General features: G+C 34.9%; 2 protein-coding genes across 3 annotated transcripts; both read left to right on the top strand.

Annotated features, from left to right (window-relative positions):
• The first annotated feature begins 4,832 nt into the window (after positions 1–4,832).
• On the top strand, positions 4,833–8,142 carry LOC109185097. Of its 2 annotated transcripts, none has more exons than XM_019335095.1 (7): positions 4,833–5,467; positions 5,883–6,406; positions 6,491–6,561; positions 6,678–6,734; positions 6,914–7,003; positions 7,112–7,288; positions 7,633–8,142. In XM_019335095.1, the coding sequence occupies exons 1-7, from the start codon at positions 4,932–4,934 to the stop codon at positions 7,675–7,677; spliced, it is 1,500 nt and encodes a 499-aa protein (XP_019190640.1). In that variant the 5' UTR covers positions 4,833–4,931; the 3' UTR covers positions 7,678–8,142. The 2 variants fall into 2 exon arrangements, with proteins under 2 accessions (XP_019190640.1, XP_019190639.1); XM_019335094.1 differs by having other exon boundaries at positions 5,862–6,406.
• Positions 8,143–17,011: 8,869 nt separating this feature from the next.
• Positions 17,012–17,833, top strand: LOC109185048 (protein FAR1-RELATED SEQUENCE 9-like). Its single transcript, XM_019335046.1, has one exon. It carries the CDS (start codon positions 17,012–17,014, stop codon positions 17,831–17,833), a length of 822 nt encoding a protein of 273 aa, XP_019190591.1.
• The last annotated feature ends 1,752 nt before the right edge of the window (positions 17,834–19,585 follow it).

The raw sequence follows: 19,585 nt of genomic DNA, 5'->3' as shown, positions 1-19,585 counted from the left end.
TGAAATACAATAAACTAGCTAGGTAAAAATTAAATATTGGACCTCTAAAATTTAGGATCCTTCTAAAATTTTGGGCCCTGTGCGGTACCCAACTTGCATAGCTCAAAATTCAACCTTGTAGATCGGTGTCATATTTTTATTTAAAGTATACTAAAGGTGCAAATATTGAGGATTCATGGAAGCCTTTTTTTTTAGAAAAAATAAAGAGATGATGGATCTCAGCGTTACATTATGCATGCTTACTTCTGCCAAATTATGTTGTGGAACTGTGTAAGCTGGACACGGTTCTAAAACTATCATAATTGTGAATATAGAGTTCAAAAATTATGAACATAGAGTTCTATAACTATGAACATAGAGTTCTATAATTATGAACATAGAGTTCTGTAATTGTGAATATAGAATTCAATAATTGTGAATATGAAGTTCAAAAATTATGAACATAGAGTTTTATAATTATGAACATAGAGTTCAGTAATTATGAACATAGAAGCGTGTCTATCTTGCAAGATGGAGACGGTTCCAAGGCATAACAATTGCTTACTTCTGGCCGGCCTCAATTGTTATATCGTGCATCAGGGCGCACAATGCATTGTGCGCCCTAAAAATCCTCTGTTTCGTATGTACATAATTGTATAGTAGAATAGACATAAACTCCTACATAATACACATAATCTAACATAATACATAATACACATAAACTCTTAACATAATACACATAAACTCTTAACGTAATACACATAAACTCTTAGGACACACAATGCATTGTGCACCCTAGCGCACGATATAATTTGCCGACCGACCTAAGCATGTTTGTCCAACGCCATTGCACAGGGCCCCGAATTTTTAGGGACCCCATAATACATCACGTATATATACTATTAGCTTGCTGTATAGTATATATACATTTTTTTTTTTTTTTTTTTTACAATTGGGGGCCCAATTGTAAAAAAAAAAAAAAAAAAAAAAAAAAAAAAAAATTATATACATATATTATATGACCTTTTATATAGTATATTGCATATATACATATAGTTTTTTTTTTTTTTTTCAATTGGGCTCCGAAAATTTGGGGGCTCAATTATAAAAATAAAAATAAAAAGAAAATTATACACATATATTATATGAGATTATGAGGCTAGAGCAGTATTGTAGTAACCATATACATACAGGAACGAAACATCATCATAATCTTCTATTACTATGATATTCTGGTAATTCAATTCTTAATTTATATTTTTCCTAATCTCTTTTCCTATCCTATAATCTTTATTTTCCTAATCCCTAATCTCTAGGTCAATAGGTTTTTCCCTCAAGTTCTTCATCAGACATCTGGTAATTATTAATTAAAACTTATTAACTTAATTGTACATATTATTTGTTTTATTTTACAATTATTATTTATCGACATGGCTTATTGACATAATAATTTTAAATATTGAATAATATATTCAAGAGTTTGTTCTTGATAAATTATTTATTGATAGAGATTCTAAACAATTTTTTTCTTAGGATTTTGGAATTATGTTTTCTAGAAAATATTCATTGAGAAGTGTAAAAAGAAAAAAGAATTGAGCAACTAACTCAATCTCAAAAGGGAGCTCTTGAAAAATTCATTACAAAAGAATATTAAATAGATGGGCAAAAGGATCATGTCAATGAAAATTTGTTTGATGCGAATCTCCATAAAGAAGATCAATGTGATTGTGAGACTGAAAAAAATTTAAATGATAGTATGCACAACAATGATAAGTATCACTGTGACGATAAAAAAGATAAGAATGTTGATAGTTGTTTAGATTATGGTGGTCACAGTGATAAACCAAATGATTCATTTTTACTTGACATATATGATCCAAGCAGTTGGGAGCAAATTATGTTGTGCATCCGTGTGCACCATGCATGGTGCACACGGATGCAAAAACGGCGTCGTTTTGACTAAAAACGCATGTCCAACTTAAAAAAAAAAAAAAAAAAATCAGTTTCGATTCCCGTCAATAACATTATGTTGTGCATAATTTCTGAATGTATAGTTATGAAATTATGGATATATAGTTATGCAATTCTGGATTTATAGTTATGCAATTATGGATGTGTAGTTATGCAATTCTGAATGTATAGTTATGAAGTTATGCAATTATGGATTTATAGTTATGAAGTTATGGATGTGTAGTTATGCAATTCTGGATGTATAGTAATGAAGTTATGGATGTGTAGTTATGCAATTCTGGATGTATAGTTATGCAATTCTGGATGTATAGTTATGAAATTATGGATGTGTAGTTATGCAATTCTAAATTATTATTTTTTAAGTCGACGTTGTTTTTGCATCCGTGTGCACCATGCATGGTGCACGATGGTGCACACGGATGCACAGCATAACAACTCGCAGTTGGGATGCCCTTGACTCTAGATTAATATATATTTTTGTGAAAAGGGGCCCAAATTCATATGTCGCACAAGACCTCTATTTTTATTGGAACGGCCCTGTTCTCGGAGGTTACCCACATGTGACCGTTGTAAGTCAAACACGCTTAACTCGGGAGTCACCTATCTCGTGACTGTTGTAAGTTAAGCACGCTTAACCACAGAGTTCGTTGGCTATCTAGTTGTCATATCATACTTAAAACTAATTGGCGATAAGTAGGTGGACATTAACCATTTAATCACATCCCTCCATGATAAACCACATCACCACGTCTTGAATCGAACAAGGGTTAAACTCGGCCGACGCCTAACGAGAGATTCATTGCGCAATGGTGCAAATGGAGTTGTGATGAAAAAAAAATAAAAAAATTAAGACGAGCAATAATTTTTGTTTTGAGATAGAAAGACTATACAATTTAAGCAAAAATGAAATTGAAAATTTCTGCAAACTATTATAAATTTTGTGAAAAAAAAAAAAAAAAAAAAGACAGCCTTGTAGAAATCAATGAATCAATCTTCCAAAGGTTTCCTCTGTCTTTCACTATCTTGTGTAGTAGTGTAGTTGATGAGGGGCAGGATTGAAACCAAGAGAAGACTGAGAACTGACAAACAATATTAAGGAATAAGGTTTAAATTGGTCACTGAACGTAACTTGAAAATGTAATTAGGCCACTGAACGAAAAAAAAAAAAAAAGTGCAATTAGGTCATTGAACACCCCAAAAACGTGCAATTTCACTTGATAGCAGGTTACCATCAATTTTAGCAGGTTACCTGCTTACGTGGCAGCTGAGTTGGCATTTTTAATAATTTTTAATAATAATTTTTTTTAAAATAATAATAATAATAAAAAAAAAGACGGCCACCCCATCGTTTATTTTTTATTTAATTTTTTTTCAATTTTTAAAAAATTTATTATTAAAATTAATTATTAAAAATTATTTAAAAATTATTAAAAATGCCAACTCAGCTGCCACGTAAGCAGGTAACCTGATATCTGGTGAAATTACATACATTTAGAGAGTTCAGTGGCCTAATTGCACTTTTTGGAGTGTTCAGTGGTCTAATTGCATTTTTTTTTTTAGTTCAGTAGCCTAATTGCACTTTTTGGAGTGTTCAGTGGTCTAATTGCATTTTTTTTTTAGTTCAGTGGCCTAATTGCATTTTCAGGTTACATTCAGTGACCAATTTAAACCTTATTCCCAATATTAATTAGCTAGGGTTATATATATATATATATATATATATATATATATATATATATATATATATATATATATATATATATATATATATATATATATATATATATATATATGGGTTGATTTTTTTTTTTTTTAAATTTGGGTTAAAAACATAAAAACGAGTTTTTAAATTTTTGATTAATTAAAAAATCACTGCAAACTTTTAGTGACAAATTTTGGAAATGAAATAGAAACAAGGGAACACTATTCACATAGTGAGGAAATGGAGATGTTTGATAAATAGTTGCTCAGTTACAACCAAAAGTTTTGACTGGTCCGATCAATAAAAAAATTGTTTGGTTAAATAGTTTTTTAGTATAGTGTTTTGCTCCAAAATGCCGAAACCCGAAAGAAATGCCATAAAAAAAAAATCTCTAAAACACTATTAAATTGCCTTGCAACGGGTTTGCTAGCGTGCCTAACCAGACTTGTTGACGGGTTGGTGAGACACACTGACAATAAATCTTTTAGCTTTGCAATGTGACAATGTTACTTAAATGACATTGATATGTGACAACCAAGCAACTCTACACATGCCTCAAATCTAGTTTATCATCATAGAACCAAACACATTAAATTACCAAAACAAACCTTGTCAGTGCAGCAGATCAATTAGCTGATATCTTGACAAAATTCTTTAAAATTCCTAGAATTGAATAATATATTTGTAACAAACTTGGAACATACGATTTATACTCTCCAACTTGAGGGGACATTGAAATCTTAGGTCCTTTTAAGAATGAACCTATTAGGTTAATAGTTTATTTTTGTACAAATAATAGATGTCTGTATAATTCTTTTGAAAGACAATATAATGAATATTTTCATTCTTCTACACATATTTTGATAAGTATAATCCGAGTAAATTTTATTCGTAGTAGCTGAAGTAGCTTGGTGGGTTGATCTTGTGTTGCATACTAGAGGTTGTGTAAAAATACACTTATACAACCAGGCAACCAGCTAACTCAAGAATACGGCTACAAACAGTTATTAATGGAAATGTTCCAAATTGCTAGATTATTTTATGATTTAAAAAAAAAATAAAAGTTAATCTAATTAATTGAGTTTATTAAATATTTATAATTAAAAGTTAAAAAAGGAAAATTGATTTCCCTAGATGGCGAGATCTTCTTTACTGAAAAGTTATAAAGCGTGTAGATATATACACCAGCTCAGAAGCAGTGCTGCTCCATACTTTCTTCTTAAGTTCAGCGGTTGTGGTCTTGTGGACACAGTACTCCGGCGACAACCTGGCCGGAAAGATGGACGAGTCCTGGAGGATGAGAATGGGAATGGAAATGCCTTCGACCACGACGACGACAACAACAAAGACTAGCCTCCCTCGCCGGAGATCGACGGAGGACAACTCCCACCGCCGGAGAACGGTGCTCGGAGACTCCGAATCTTCAGTTTTAGACCCCGAGGACTTCAGCGACGTCTTCGGAGGGCCTCCGAGGAGTGTGATGCGTCGCCAGTTTTCCGGCAATGAGTACCGGAAGACTCTGTTCTACGAGGAGATTTTCACCCCGCCGGAGAATGTAATTCCGTCGAGGTGCGGCCGGAACTTGCCGGAGTTCAGGATCCCGATGGAGAAGTGTGGCCGGATGTATGATCAGGGGTTTTACAGCGATATATTCGGGTGGGAAGAGGAAGATGAAGTGAGAAGATCGAGGACGAGGTCGGGGTCCAAATCCAAAGCGAGCTCATCTTCCGTTTTGAGTTCGGAGAACGTCAGCCCTCTCCGGCCGGCAATCGGAGAAGCCGATCCCGACGTTTCGTTCTTCGCCTCAAAGCTCAGGTATAAACAATCAATTTCGCCTCCGGTTTCCGTTACAATTCTGTTTCCTAATTTACAGATATACCCCCACAACTTTCCCCTAATTACAGCAATCGAAGCCGTACAATAATAGTATGCGTTCATACATTCATAGGTGCAATTCATAAGAGATTGACAGATGAAGAACATGATTTGTTTGTTGTGCTTCTTAAATAAAATAAAACCTGAGATTTCAACAGTGTTTGGTTAACTTTTTATGCTATGCCAAGTTCTGCTATTGTTACAAAGTTATAATCATAATCTTGATATACTAAGGGAGATATCAGAATTGGGAGTATAAGAAGCATATTGATGAAAAGAATGTTTGAAAAATGCAGAAATTTGTAGTCATTATTAAATTTTTTCCTGATTTTAGGCCTATAAATGTGGCATCTAGATGGAACACAAGAAAATTTCATGAAGAACATCCAAGGTATCAGGGGATGCCAGCATTTTCGTGCCACCCCCCTTACAATAATACTGAAAATGAGCACAGTGAAAGCCTGAGAAACACTCACTTTGGGTTCAGCCGGAGGAATTCATCCCCCGAAACCATTAGTGTTGACCCCAATTCGTACAGAAGCCTCAAAATCTCCACAGATCATGATTTGGATCTCAATTCGCCCCCGTCCTCTGTTGCATCCTCTCTTGGTCAAGACCAAGAGGCAAGCCAAGCCTGCAGAATTCAAGATGACTTGCTGAACGATGATGATGATCAAGTAGTGACAGAACAGGATGAAGATGAAGTCATGAGCTCCTATGTTATCGAGATCAATACGAGCAGTGGTAGAGAAATAATGGTGGATGAAGCAATTGGTGTAGATGAAGCGATTGCTTGGGCCAAAGAGAAGTTTCAGAGACACTGTTCTGAGACTGAGAATAATCCCCAAATGACTCCTCAGCAGGAGAAAGAGCATTCAGGTAAAATCAAGGTTCTATTAATGGCTGTTTGTTTATTCCTATTTTTCAACAGCTATCAACTTGCGAGTATTTGTCTTTCTGCAGACATGCCGAGCATGCATCAGTCTTCAGATGAACAGATTGACGGGACTGAGTTTACACAAGCAACCATACCGGTACTTAGCTTTAAACCCCTTGTCCTTCCTTGTGTAACACCTGAAAATCTGCACATGGTAGATATTGATTTTTCGGTTTTCATTAGATCCTCGTCTTTGGTAAACCCCTTCTGCAGGATGAGGAAGCAGATAAATGTGCCGAGGGAGAAGGAAGACAGAATTTTGACACTGATGTAAGCTTCCATAATCTTGACTCTGTTGCTTATTATTATTTCATCTTTTAACTTAAAGTTGGTATGCTTAGGTATAGTATAATCCCCAAATTTCTTAGCAATTATGCAATCCAACAAAGTACAGTTAGAAGTTGGAACAAAAACTTGAGATCCTAAATTCTTGTTTTCTAACAATGCAGATGGAAATGGAGTTACTTGATGAAAAAATAAGGATATGGTTAACTGGTAAGGAAGGTGACATCCGGTTGCTCCTGTCAACGCTGCACCACGTAAGGTTTTCTCTATATTTTCATATCCAACAGATCAATTACCAAAACTATACAGTGTGCATAAATAAATTAGAATGACCCCCGGCCTGGCTGTTCCTGTGGACTCAGATTCTATGGTTTAACAGCGGATGGCTCCCAGTCCCTTTAACTTACCTAATCGAAAGCTCGAGAGTGAAGAAGGCTTATCAGAAAGCTAGGCTTTGTCTGCACCCAGACAAACTGCAACAAAGAGGCGCAACTATCCCTCAAAAACACATTGCAGAGAAAGTGTTTTCTATCCTCCAGGTACATACATACAACTAGTCAGTCCGTTATGATTTATGTTAGGATCAAGTGCTTACCACTATGCCAAAAGTTATAGCTAGTAACGAAGGCGCAACTTTATTTCCTTATACCGTCACACATTTTCGAGAGCCCTAGACTTGGCCTTTTATCGGCCTCCGCCCAATAATCCCCTAGTCACATGGTGCTGGACTTGGTCCTTATCAAGCCTCCGCCCAACAATTCCCCTTCCCAGCAGTCTAGCTTTTGGCATAGTGATAAACGCTTGATCGTAACAATTTATTTACCTGGTACTCTTTCAACCTGTCACGCGTCAACTCACTCTATTATTGTTTATAATATCATAGGATGCCTGGGCTGTGTTCCTTTCACAAGATATCCGCATTGGTTGACCACGGTTCAAACCAAACCAACGCGGTGTCGGTTAAAGGCAAGTGAGGTGAGGTGAGATGCATATGTGAATGATGACAAGGAGATGGGAATGGAACAAAATGGCAGCAAATTGCCAAACACTAGTGACCATGAACCGTACAATGTATGTGGAATCAGGGGTTTGGTTTCTTAAGCCTGTCTGCCAGTTGAAGAGAGAGCTGTTCTGTACAAAGCACTATGCACCACCTCATCATCATCATCATCATGTTACTCTCTTCTCTTTTGGATGGATGCTTGTGTTTGTATTTTACTTGTATTATACACTACTGCTTTAATAGATCACGTTTTATAGATTTTTGGGTGCTATTCTCTATTATTTCTTCTGTGGTTGTATTGTATGCAGACCTCCCCCCAAGTAAAGATCATCTAATTTTGACTCTCATGTTTTGAACCATATTTTTTCTAAGGCTTTTGAGTTGTAATTCTTTGACATTCGATTTCCTAATTGCCAAAATATATTACTCCCTATTAAATTTAGTTCTAATCTTAAAATCCTCTCAAATTCAAATGAAAAATACATTAAAAAATGGAAAAATTACACTTTTCATCCTTAAGTTATAGGGTAATTGCAGAATTCGTCTCTAAATGTTGGTCATATTCAATTTTCGTCCCTAAGTTATCATTGACGTTGCACTTTTCGTCCATTTACTAATAATACATTAGGGATGAAATTTGCAATTTTAGTATAACTCAGGGATGAAAGTGAGCACGAAAGGACAAAATATGCAACACCAATAATAACTTAGGGATAAAAAGTGAGCATGACCAACACTTAGGGGCGAATTCTACTATTACCCTATAACTTAGAGACACAAAGTGCAATATTCTCTTTAAAATAATGAATATTTTAAAACTTGCTACATCAGGGAGTGACAAGTTTGTGAGTAGTAATGTAGGGGTATATGTATATATAATCCAGATCAAGTGCAGTAGACTCCTCCCGTGCGACCGTCTTTGGTGCACTTAAGAGTCGTCTATGGTGCATTTCAGAGTTGTCTGTGGTGCACTGGTGCACTTTGTAGTAGTCTTTGGTGCACAGTCAAATGATGGTCTATGGTGCACACGGGAATGCTTGACGGTGCATTGGATTCAAAGCACCATTAAACATATCTAAATGCACTAGCATATTATTGAAATTACTAAAATGTCACCGCGGTACCAGTATTTGTTGGTGAACAACAGACGGGTGCACCTTCACATAGGAGGAGTTTGCCGCTCCAGAACTTATATATATATATACTATGGACCAAGGTTCGTGAACCTTGGTTAAAAAATTATGGGGTCGTTTACTTCGTTTCTCTGTTTTTTCATTTCCAGTTTTCCATTTCTCCAGTTTTCTTTCTCCATTCTTCCAGTTTTCCATTTCTTCAATTTTTCAATTTTCATTCCCCATTCCTCTAATTCTTCATTTCTCTAATTTTCTGATTTTATTAAATACAATCATTCCATATAGCATTTTTACATTTCTACAACAAAGATAACAACAACAATAATAATAATAATAATAATAATAATAATAATAATAATAATAATAATAATAATAATAAATATGTGTGCATAAGGATGAAGTAAAGGGAAAATTAAAAAAAGATAATAATAATAATAATAATAATAATAATAATAATAATAATAATAATAATAATAATAATATTATTATTATTATTATTATTATTATTATTATTATTATTATTATTATTATTATTATTATTATTATTATTATGTGTGCATAAGGATGAAGAAAGGGGAAAATTAAAAAAAAAAAAAAAAAAAGATAATAATAATAATGAAGCAAAGGCAGAGCAAAACTGACGTGCAAAGCAACAATTTGGATTCGAACCCGCGACGTGCAAAGAAGCAGTACAGGACGTAGCAAAGCAAGCAACAATTGAAGCAAAGGCACAGTACAAGATTCGAACCCGCGACCTCTTGGAGGAGTTACTGTTCACGCATGTTTTCTCCATCTCGTCCAAATTTTGTTTCTCCAAAAATGTAGATGAAGTTGGAAATTGGAGATGGAGTAAGCATTTGGAAGAAGATATTTGGTAAACAACTTCTCCAATTTTTATTTTTTCCACTTCTCAATTTCTCTATTTTTTGAAAAATTCTCCATTTTTCCAAGTTAGTAAACGACCCCTATGTGTTTGCAGTTAATACATATTGTACTTGCAATTAACCATTGATGTACCTGTAACCAAACTGAATGCACATAACATGGTAATTACAGACACATAACATGATAACTACCGACACATACATTATTAACGGTAGGTACAAAATATATTAACTGCAAACACATAAGATGTTGGTTAACATGTTATGTATCTACAATTAATGTATTTTATACCTGCACTTAATAGTTTATGTGTCTGTAATTATCATGTTGTGTATATAATTACAATGTGATGTACCTTCAATTTGTTTACATGTACATAAACAGTTAACCGATACATAATGTGTCAACTGTATGTACAGAATCTTAAAATTATTTTTAAATTAGAATCTATAAGAGCATCTCCAAGGAAGATGCAAAACTGCAAAATCTGACCCCAAAACGCCAAATATGAAAATTGGACTGCTCCATAGGGGGATTTGGGGTGTTAAAGCGCACTGTTCCTTAACAAAACCCCAAAACGTTAAAGCGCATTGTTCATCCGCGGCAAATGAAAAATGAGATGAAAATGACCCTTTTGCCCTTACTTTTTTTTTTTTTTTTTTTTTTTTTTTTTTTTTTTTTTTTTAATTCTAAATGTATCCTTTATTTGTTTTATATGTAATTTTTTATTTTGTTAAATACTTAATTATATTTAAAGTTTGTATTATTAAATAAAAATTATATCATTTTAAAGATCTCATTGAGACGATCGAAACAAGACTAATATTGAATATATATTAATTAAAATTTTAAAGACTAGTTTGTACTAGATGTTGTATGCTATATTATTATTGTGGAATAAATTAAATTTTAAACAAATATTTTTAAATTCAATTTTTTTAAATAATTAATTTTATGAAAAACTTAATGTTAATAAAATTATTATTTACATCACAAGTTATATTTTATATTAAACTAAGTAAGTTCGAATTAAATTATATTAAAATAATTAAATTTGAAATAATAATTGAAAAATAAAATTATTTTAGTGTAAAAGTTTGATGTTTTGGTGTAAATGGATTGTAAATGAATAAAATTTGGTGTGAGAATATTCCTTTTGATGTGATATTTGGTATAAAAATTTGGTGTTTTGGAGTTGAGTGGGTTGGAGATACTCTAATGCAATATAGGCCCTAATTCATGATATAATTTGTCACCATAGTCGCCGATGACCATCTTTCCTGATTACCATAACTAGCGATAAAAAATGGACCTTAAAAAAAAAAAAAAAAAAAAAAAGACTTGCATGCCGAAAGAGATGGCCAAATTTTTTTATTTAAAAAAATTATAATTATTTTTTACTACATTATTTACTCAAACTTATCATTTTCAAAATGCTATAGACAATTCCTTATAATAGGTTATTTTTAATATATTTATTATATCTTACTACGATCTCTTTTTTCGTAGTTCACTAGTATTTTTGCCCGTGCAATGCACGAAATAGATTTGTTAAATATTTTAAGAATATTTGGATCGATATATAATTATATAAATTATTACATTGAATATTATATAATACAATTAAAGAATTGAGTTGGATCGATTGTATTTTTTGATGTTATCATTGCTTGAATTCGATCAAATAATTGTCTAATTAATAGTCAATGTGTAGATGTACACATCCAGTACTGAAACTTTAGAGATTTTAAATATCAATGTTCAGTGAATTATATTTGGGGATCATATTTAATTTTGAATAAATTATTAATATTCATTACTTTTTCCAATTGGTCTAATTTGTTTTCTATCTTTAAGCAAAATCTTCCTTACACATTCTATACATAATTACACATCTTTATTACGCATTGTAATGAGGTTCCATAATTTTCGATAAAGATGTGCTACAAAACCAGTCATAACTAATTTCTTTTGAATCATTCATACGTATTGCAAGAACATTTCCATATTTAATTACACAATTTTCCTTATAAATTGTGGATACTAAACGATTCTATTCAATTTTCCATTTGTAAATATATATCTTTACATAATTATATTTCCAATAACATATATATACGGATTTTTTTAAATATTTCTAGTAACTTTACATTTTATAAAATATATAATCGAGATTAATACTCTTTCCATCCTGGCTAAATCTTTTTTTTTTTTTTTTGTTTTTTTTTTTGTTTGTTTGTTTGTTTGTTTTTTTTTTTTTTTTTTTTTTTTTTTTTTTTTTTTGACATACCCGGCTAAACCTTATAATTACACAATCCTTATATTCTTAGTATAAAATAACATTTGGTGTAGAAATTATTAATTTCCATCTCGATTAATATTCTTTCTGTTTCGGCTAAACCTTATATTTACATCTCGTATTACAAAACCTTTTCCATCTTTAATTACAAAATTTTCCTTATAAATTGTGGATACTAAACGATTCTATTCCATTTTCCATTTTAAATATATATTTTTACATAACCATATTTCAACAACATATATATACAATTTTTTTAAAATATTTCTAGTAACTTTATATTTTATAAAATATATACCCGAGATTAATATTCTTTCTATACACTGAGTAAGTTTAGAAACATTTTTCATTGCCATTTGAGTTAATCAATTAATTGATTGGAAATACAAATTTTATATATTCCTTGTCATTTTTAATCAAATATTAATTATCATTTCATTTTCTAATTGGCTTAATTTGCATGTCATTTTTATTTTCAGTCAATGATTTTTTTAATACATATTAATTAGTTAATTATTAATAACATATTTTTTTAAATATTTCTAGTAATATATTCTTTGCTATTTTTAATCAAGTATTAATTATCATTTCCTATTCAAATTTACTTATTTACCTGTCCTACTTTTCATGCAATTTTTATTCTCAGTCAATGGTTCTTTTTAATACATATTAATTAGTTAATTTACTTATACTATTGTTTGAGCAGTTTGACCATTTCATTTTTCATTTGAGTCAATTTGAGATCATTTATAATTTTTAATCGACCATTAATAATCATTTCTTTTTCCAGTTGGCCTAATTTCTATGCAATTTTTATTCTCTGTCAATTTTTTTTTTTTTTAAATACATATTGAACTCATAGAATTATGAGTTTCTCATCAAATAAAAGATGGAGTTCACAACAAAGAGATTTAGCTAAGCTTCTACTACCATAAATGGGGTTGATGGTAGCTCGTCTTTCTCGATTCCCATTTTGAGTTGAACGGTGATTCCCTGAAGGATATAGACAGACCACTTTTGCAGCATTGGCAATCATAAATTTCAATTATAACGCCACCAAAATAAAACTTTGATTTGACCAGACATGTTTTCATTTGTAGTAATATAGAGCTAGTCCTCAAAAATCAGATATCATCACATACCTTATGCTTTCAAAAAAAAAAAAAAAAAAAAAATCACATACCTGTTTGTCTGTCTTTTGAAGATAGAAAGGATCACCATTATCCAAATGGCTGCTCGAAAGCTTCCAATCTGAATCAATGTCTGCCAAAGTTGTAAGAAAAACTACAGAAATCACGACGGAGCGGAGCATTGCCATGCTCATATCATTTCATTTGACACGCACACTAAAACCCAAAAATCAAACGTGATATGTTTATGGGCATTAACCAATTCCAAGAAACACCCACTGTTTTTCACAGAAATTTCCAGCGAACCCAACTCAAAAATTTGTAAATAAAATTCAGAGAAAACTAAGATTTCTAAAGATACGACATTAAAATGTTTATCCTTAACAATACAAAAGCTGCATTTTTCTTCCGCCTCCGACGTAATTCACAAAAAACTTTGGCCAAGACTTGGCTGAAGCTCAGTGGTGACAGGATACTTATCCATGTATGTCAACATAATTCTTGGTAATGGCGGCCATGATAAGCTTGTCGCACTCAGGCTCCATCCAAGTGGTCACAAATGAAGCCCATCATTTATGATCTGGAACGCGGCTTCCTTGGGGATCGAGTTCTCCGGCATTTTAAACCTGCAATCATTCACCGACGTTTATTTTCTCACTTTTTTGAAGTAACCTAATCGGAGAACATATATAAAACGGAACGAAATAAATAGAGTAAGGAGTATATATTTACCGAGGAAGGGTAGCTCAAACGTATCTGAAAGCGAAGGTTGAGCAGATGGAGACATCAGACTCGGAAGCAGTCTTCGAAAAAACCATGGTGAGACTGATCGAACAGAGGAGAGAATGACTGGTTGGTGATAATTTTATCATCAATAAAATACCATACATAACAATACCATAATTACGTAATAAAAATTAATTTCCATTAAACAATTACTTACCAAATAAGATTTATCAATTATTTAATTAATAAAATATTTAATTAATTGAGTATAAAAATTTGAGCGCAAAAACTGATGTAGGAAGATTATATATATATATATATATATATATATATATATATATATATATATATATATATATATATATATATATATATATATATATAGGCTATTTTTCTGGTGTGAACCAGTAGTAACGTGTGAACTAGTGGATCAATCGAGAGCATTGGTATTTTAGATCGGACGGCACCAAAGTAGGCTACACACATTACTACCCTAGATTCGCAACATCGGATACACACCGCTTATAGTTCGCGTGTTTTACGGCACTGAGTGACGATGAGAATATCCGATGACGGCGAACTCACAGGTACCCCCGCGTTCTCGGCGCATTGGTGACCGTCGGCGTCGTCCCCCCCCCCCCCCTCCCTCCCCCCAAACATTCGACCTGTGCATTTGGAGAAGGCCGAATGGTGTCCCCGGACGCCCATCGTTCTGTGGTGGAGTCATCGCCGACTGAATACCACGAATGGACACCACCCATGGACGCTTCATTAATTTCGGCAGCGGAGCGTGTATTCAAAACACTAAACGAAGGTATCCATTGCTACATGAACTACGCTCGAACCGTTGGCTTTGATGTCCGTTGTAGCTCCGTGAAGCGCAACAGAGCTGGGGAAATCTACTCACGATACTTAGTGTGCTGTCGGCAAGGGGTCAAAGGCGGTGGCAGGATACCCCGTGCTCATGATCGGGTTGTCGACGCTGGGGATAAGCGAGAGCACCGCCGTCGGCTTTCTAATAGAGTTAACTGCAAAGCGAGGATCGTTTTTAAGAAGAAAAAAAGCACTGGGGAGTTCGTTGTGACAGTTTTTGAAGAAGAACATACTCATAAGTTGTGCACAGAGTCCTCAAAAGTTTTTATGCAGATAAACCGGCGACTGAATGTTGCCCAGCAAGCTTTCTTAGGTAATTGTGTGAAAGCAAACATCGATGCATCAACGGGGTTGCGGTTTTACAAAGAGACCACTGGATCATATGCAAATGCGGGCGCGACGGACGTGGAATTTCACAATTTTAAACGAGACGTCCAAACGTACGTTGATGTAGTTGACAGCGAGATGATTATCGCAACGTTTAAGGCCAAGCATGAAATGTGTAGTGACTTTTTTTTTACTACCATCTGGATGAGGAGAACCGGCTGTCACGCCTGTTCTGAGCTGACCCCCGCGGTAGGCGCACATTTTCTTGCTATGGCGATAATATTTCATTCGACGCAACGTTTGCGACAAACAGGTATGCGGTTGCAATTTGAATCCCAATTTCGCTGTTATTATTCGTGTTTAGACCGACCCTGTGGTAAGCATGTGAATTGGTAGTCGTATGTGCATGCTGATGTAGTTCGGGGTTCAATCCATGCTTTAAGCTTGTTTGCACTGCATTTAACGAGTGTGCTTTATGGAAGTGTTTTTGAATACTTTTTAACATGTTTGTATGATTAATAGATTGGTACCACTCATGCTTAAAAGATGTTTCATCAGTTAGCAAGATTCAGTTTTAGTTTCATAAACTGGTATAAAACTCTATTATGAAATAATTCCATCACATAGTTTCAACTGTCTTTCAGTAAGTGCCTACCTTATTAATTAATTTGGGTCCTTTGGGATTCTATCATGCCTTATTCAGACTTGTCTGAATAATGTTCACTATTAGTCTTGGAGAAGCATGTTTAGGACGTCCCAGGAATATTGCCTTATTTTCTTTGGGAAGTAACAGTACAGATCAAGACCTGGTGCATAATAAGATTGTTTTTTGTTGTCTCCTAGAAGGTAAAGGTTTTGTTCAATGAGAAGTGGTTAACTGATTAACTTATTCCATATTTAGGTTGCCATTTACTTATGTTCATTTCAGTATCTTAGTTAAGATTTCTGGGATGGATATGTTTCGGTGGGCGCAAACGCTATATATTGTAGCCGATTGTTTTTTTTTTTTTTTTTTGGGGTTGAATTTCACTACTATGTGGGCGTGCAACGAGTTTTAATATTCACCAGTTGTTAGGATTGCATGGTTATAGTTTTTATTTATACCCTACCATGTGGCCACCAGCCTAGCTTCTGCCCTCATTAATTCCAAAATAAAAGAACCTTGATGAGGAATGTGCACTGTATATGTATATGTTTGGCCCTATCTTGGTAGAAAAATGTATATGTTTTACCATACTATATATACAATTCTCCAACCTTGACGAACAAGGGTTTATAGTGGAACTGTTACCCAATAACAATTCACATATTTCTTTTAATTGTGTAGGTACAACATGGTGTTTGTGCCATTGACCGGTGTGGACAACCACAAACGATGCATCACTTTTGGGGCCGGTTTGCTCACTAAAGAAGACATTAACTCATACAACTAGCTACTGGAGAAATTTAAATGTGCAATAGGCAAGAGCCCATTGTGTGTTGTGACGGGCCAAGACCCAGCTATGCGGATTGCTATCCAATGAGTATTATCAGGGTCTCGCCATCGGTACTGTATGTGGCACATCATGACTAAGGTTAATGAAAAGCTGGGTAGTGGGTTAGCTAAGGACACCGAGTTTCGCAAGAAGCTAAATGTTATCGTGTGGAACGTGGGAATCAGCAGTACTGAGTTTGAGGAGCAATGGCAACTATTAATGGATGAATACAAGCTATCAAAACATCGGTGGTTCAACAAAATATTCGCTGAAAGAGAGAGTTGGATCCCAGTTTTTTTTTTTTTAGATTTGCTCATCTATGGGTTGTTGCGAACCACATCACGCTCAGAAGCAGAAAATGGCGTATATGGTAAATTCACACGCTCCCACTCCAGCTAGGTAGAGTTCTACATGCAGTTCGAGAGCGTGTTGGGAATGCAGCGCTACCGGCAAGATAAATTAAACGCCGAGTGCGAGGGTTACCTGCCAGAGTTTAAAACACCATTAGCACTTGAGCGCCATATTGCACGAGTGTTCACAATCACTATTTTTTACGAGTTGCAGAAAGAAATAGAAGCAGCTTGTTTTGATTCTTTTGTGGTTGGTTTACGCCACGACGGGGATAGCACCTATTATGACATTGGAGGTGCGGGCAACATTACTTCGACCGTACACTACAAGGCGAGTGGTCAAGTGAAGTCATGCAATTGCAACTTGTTCCAAAGAATGGGCCTGGTCTGTCGGCATATGTTCGTTGTTTTCCGGGGTGCACAAATGGAACAGTTACCCCCCGACTACATTGTGGGCCGTTGGTGCAAACACCTCGACTATGGTGCATGTAGGGGCGTACCCCCTAATGGCGACAGGCCAACGCCCACAGCAACCCAACTATGTGCCGAGATAAACACGTGCGTGGGGATGGTAGGCAATAGCCTAGAGCGGCAAACGCGGATGGTCTCGGTTCTGAAGGATCTTACCATAGAATTCACTAGTGACGATTTAACTGTGAACCATGTTAAGGGTAACCGCACTGCGATCCAAGCATTATGCGGTGTGGAGCCACCGAAAAGAATAACGATCTTAGCCCCCGCCCAAGCGAAGAATAAAGGTACTGGGAAGCGTATAAAAAGCAACAGGGAGATGGCCATTGAGAAAAGTTCCAAACCCGGAAGAAAGTGTGGAATTTGTGGGAAATACGCCCAGCATAACGCCTGTAGTTGCCCTTCAAAGTAACATGCCAAGAAATTTTAGTATGCACCGTTCCCCTTCACTTTTGTCTCCATGTACTGCATTCGAGCCTACCCTGTTTAGCCTTGACTGGATATTTTATTCCCTTTTACTTCCGACCGAAGTTAGTGCATTTTTTGTTTTTTGTTTTTTTTTTTATTCTATTATTGCACTCTTGTTATAATTGATTGGGTATTTTATTCCAATTGCCCAACTAAGGTACGCCGTTTGCATATAATCAGATTGTAATAAGGTTTTGTTTACTTCAGTCTTATGTGATGCATTAGCTAAAAGGGAGTGTATATATGAATAATTGAGTGTTGTTCGTGGTTGTTTTTTATTTTGTAATTCACGTGTAATTGAAAATGGGGGACTGCGTAGCCTGTAATATAGACTTCCTAATTGTCATAAAAGCATTAAATTACAGCCATTACCTCCACAGTATGAGCGCATGCACACCGCAAACCCCCACATTCGATGTTTAAAAAGGAACCTAAACTGTGTGCCCCCAAAACGAGGAGCAACTGCAGAGACACCAACATACGTGAATAGACTTCCAAGTTTCACCCGCAAAACGGGGAGCAACTGCAGAACACTGCATATTTTATGACTTTGTTCCATTAGTTTGCGAAAAATAATACTGTGCAAAAGCTAGGCTCCTATCTTTTTAAACAAAAGTTTCTTTTATGTGCAAACCAATTTACCGAAAGCTAGAAGATGGTAATTCAGTGGACTAACTACTAGTAATAAATAAACTAACAAAAACCATGCTCATCTACCCCAGCAGTGCTACCGCCATGCTTAGTGGAGTAGCTGCGCTACTCTCTGCCGTTCAAACTCCCCCACGCGCGCTGCAATGTTGTGCGCATGCAGGTTGGCCTCACTGAGTATGATATTATGCATGTAGCGTTTGCGGAGGTTTACTATTTGGATTGAATTCCCACGTTGTAGTCCAGTGTCCCAACTCGCATAGTCCTGCCCAGCGAATGCCTCCATTTGTCGCATCGTGAAGATCCCGGAATCCATCGTAGACGTCGTATCCCTCCATGCCATTTGCATTCTCTTCGGTTTCATGTTTTGTAGACGCGCAGCCCATGAGCCCTGAAGGTTGGAGTCTAGGTAGGTAGCAAGACACATGATCTGCAAACACACACATTTAGTATATGAGGCATCAAATTTGAATCTTTTGAGGGCAGTAGATATATATGTTGAGTGTTAGAGCCTAGTTTTTTTTTTTTTTAGGCTGCCATTTCTTTTGTTTTATGATAGCTTAGTATATATTAATTGACATATGAAACCTACACCCAATCACAAACTACCAATTAAAATGGCACCCCAAACATATCCATCCCCGAATTCTTAACTAAAATACTAAAATGCACATAAGTAAATGACAACCTAAATATGGACTAATATGCTTCAGTTTGCAGACCACAATCTGAGAAACAATGCCAGTCCAAGAGCAACCCACGAGTTAACACCCACCGTATTAAAAAACCAATATACTAAAATTCTTAACTAAGATACTAAAATCCAAATAAGTAAATGGCACATTAAATAGATTCATCCCCACATCCTACACTAAGATACTGAGCGAATAAGTGAATGGCACCCTAAATAGATTCATTCATAATCTTATCAATCTCTACCAATTAAAATGGCACCCCAAACAGATACATCCCCCAGTGCATAAATTAAAAACTGAAATGCACACAATTTAATGGCACCCTAAATAGGGACTAAGATGCTACATTTTGC

This window comes from Ipomoea nil, unplaced genomic scaffold, assembly GCF_001879475.1.
Source record: "Ipomoea nil cultivar Tokyo-kokei standard unplaced genomic scaffold, Asagao_1.1 scaffold1310, whole genome shotgun sequence".
Lineage (NCBI taxonomy): Eukaryota > Viridiplantae > Streptophyta > Magnoliopsida > Solanales > Convolvulaceae > Ipomoea > Ipomoea nil.
This window is presented reverse-complemented; position numbering and strand designations above follow the sequence as displayed.

Bases quoted from the DNA above. Each gene is read 5' to 3' on its own strand.
- LOC109185097 (XM_019335094.1), top strand. From the start codon at position 4,932: ATGGACGAGTCCTGGAGGATGAGAATGGGAATGGAAATGCCTTCGACC. The intron at 6,562-6,677 runs GTACTTAGCTTT...CCCCTTCTGCAG, and splicing joins TTACACAAGCAACCATACCG to GATGAGGAAGCAGATAAATG. The intron at 7,004-7,111 runs GTAAGGTTTTCT...CTGTGGACTCAG, and splicing joins TCCTGTCAACGCTGCACCAC to ATTCTATGGTTTAACAGCGG.
- LOC109185048 (XM_019335046.1), top strand. From the start codon at position 17,012: ATGCAGTTCGAGAGCGTGTTGGGAATGCAGCGCTACCGGCAAGATAAA.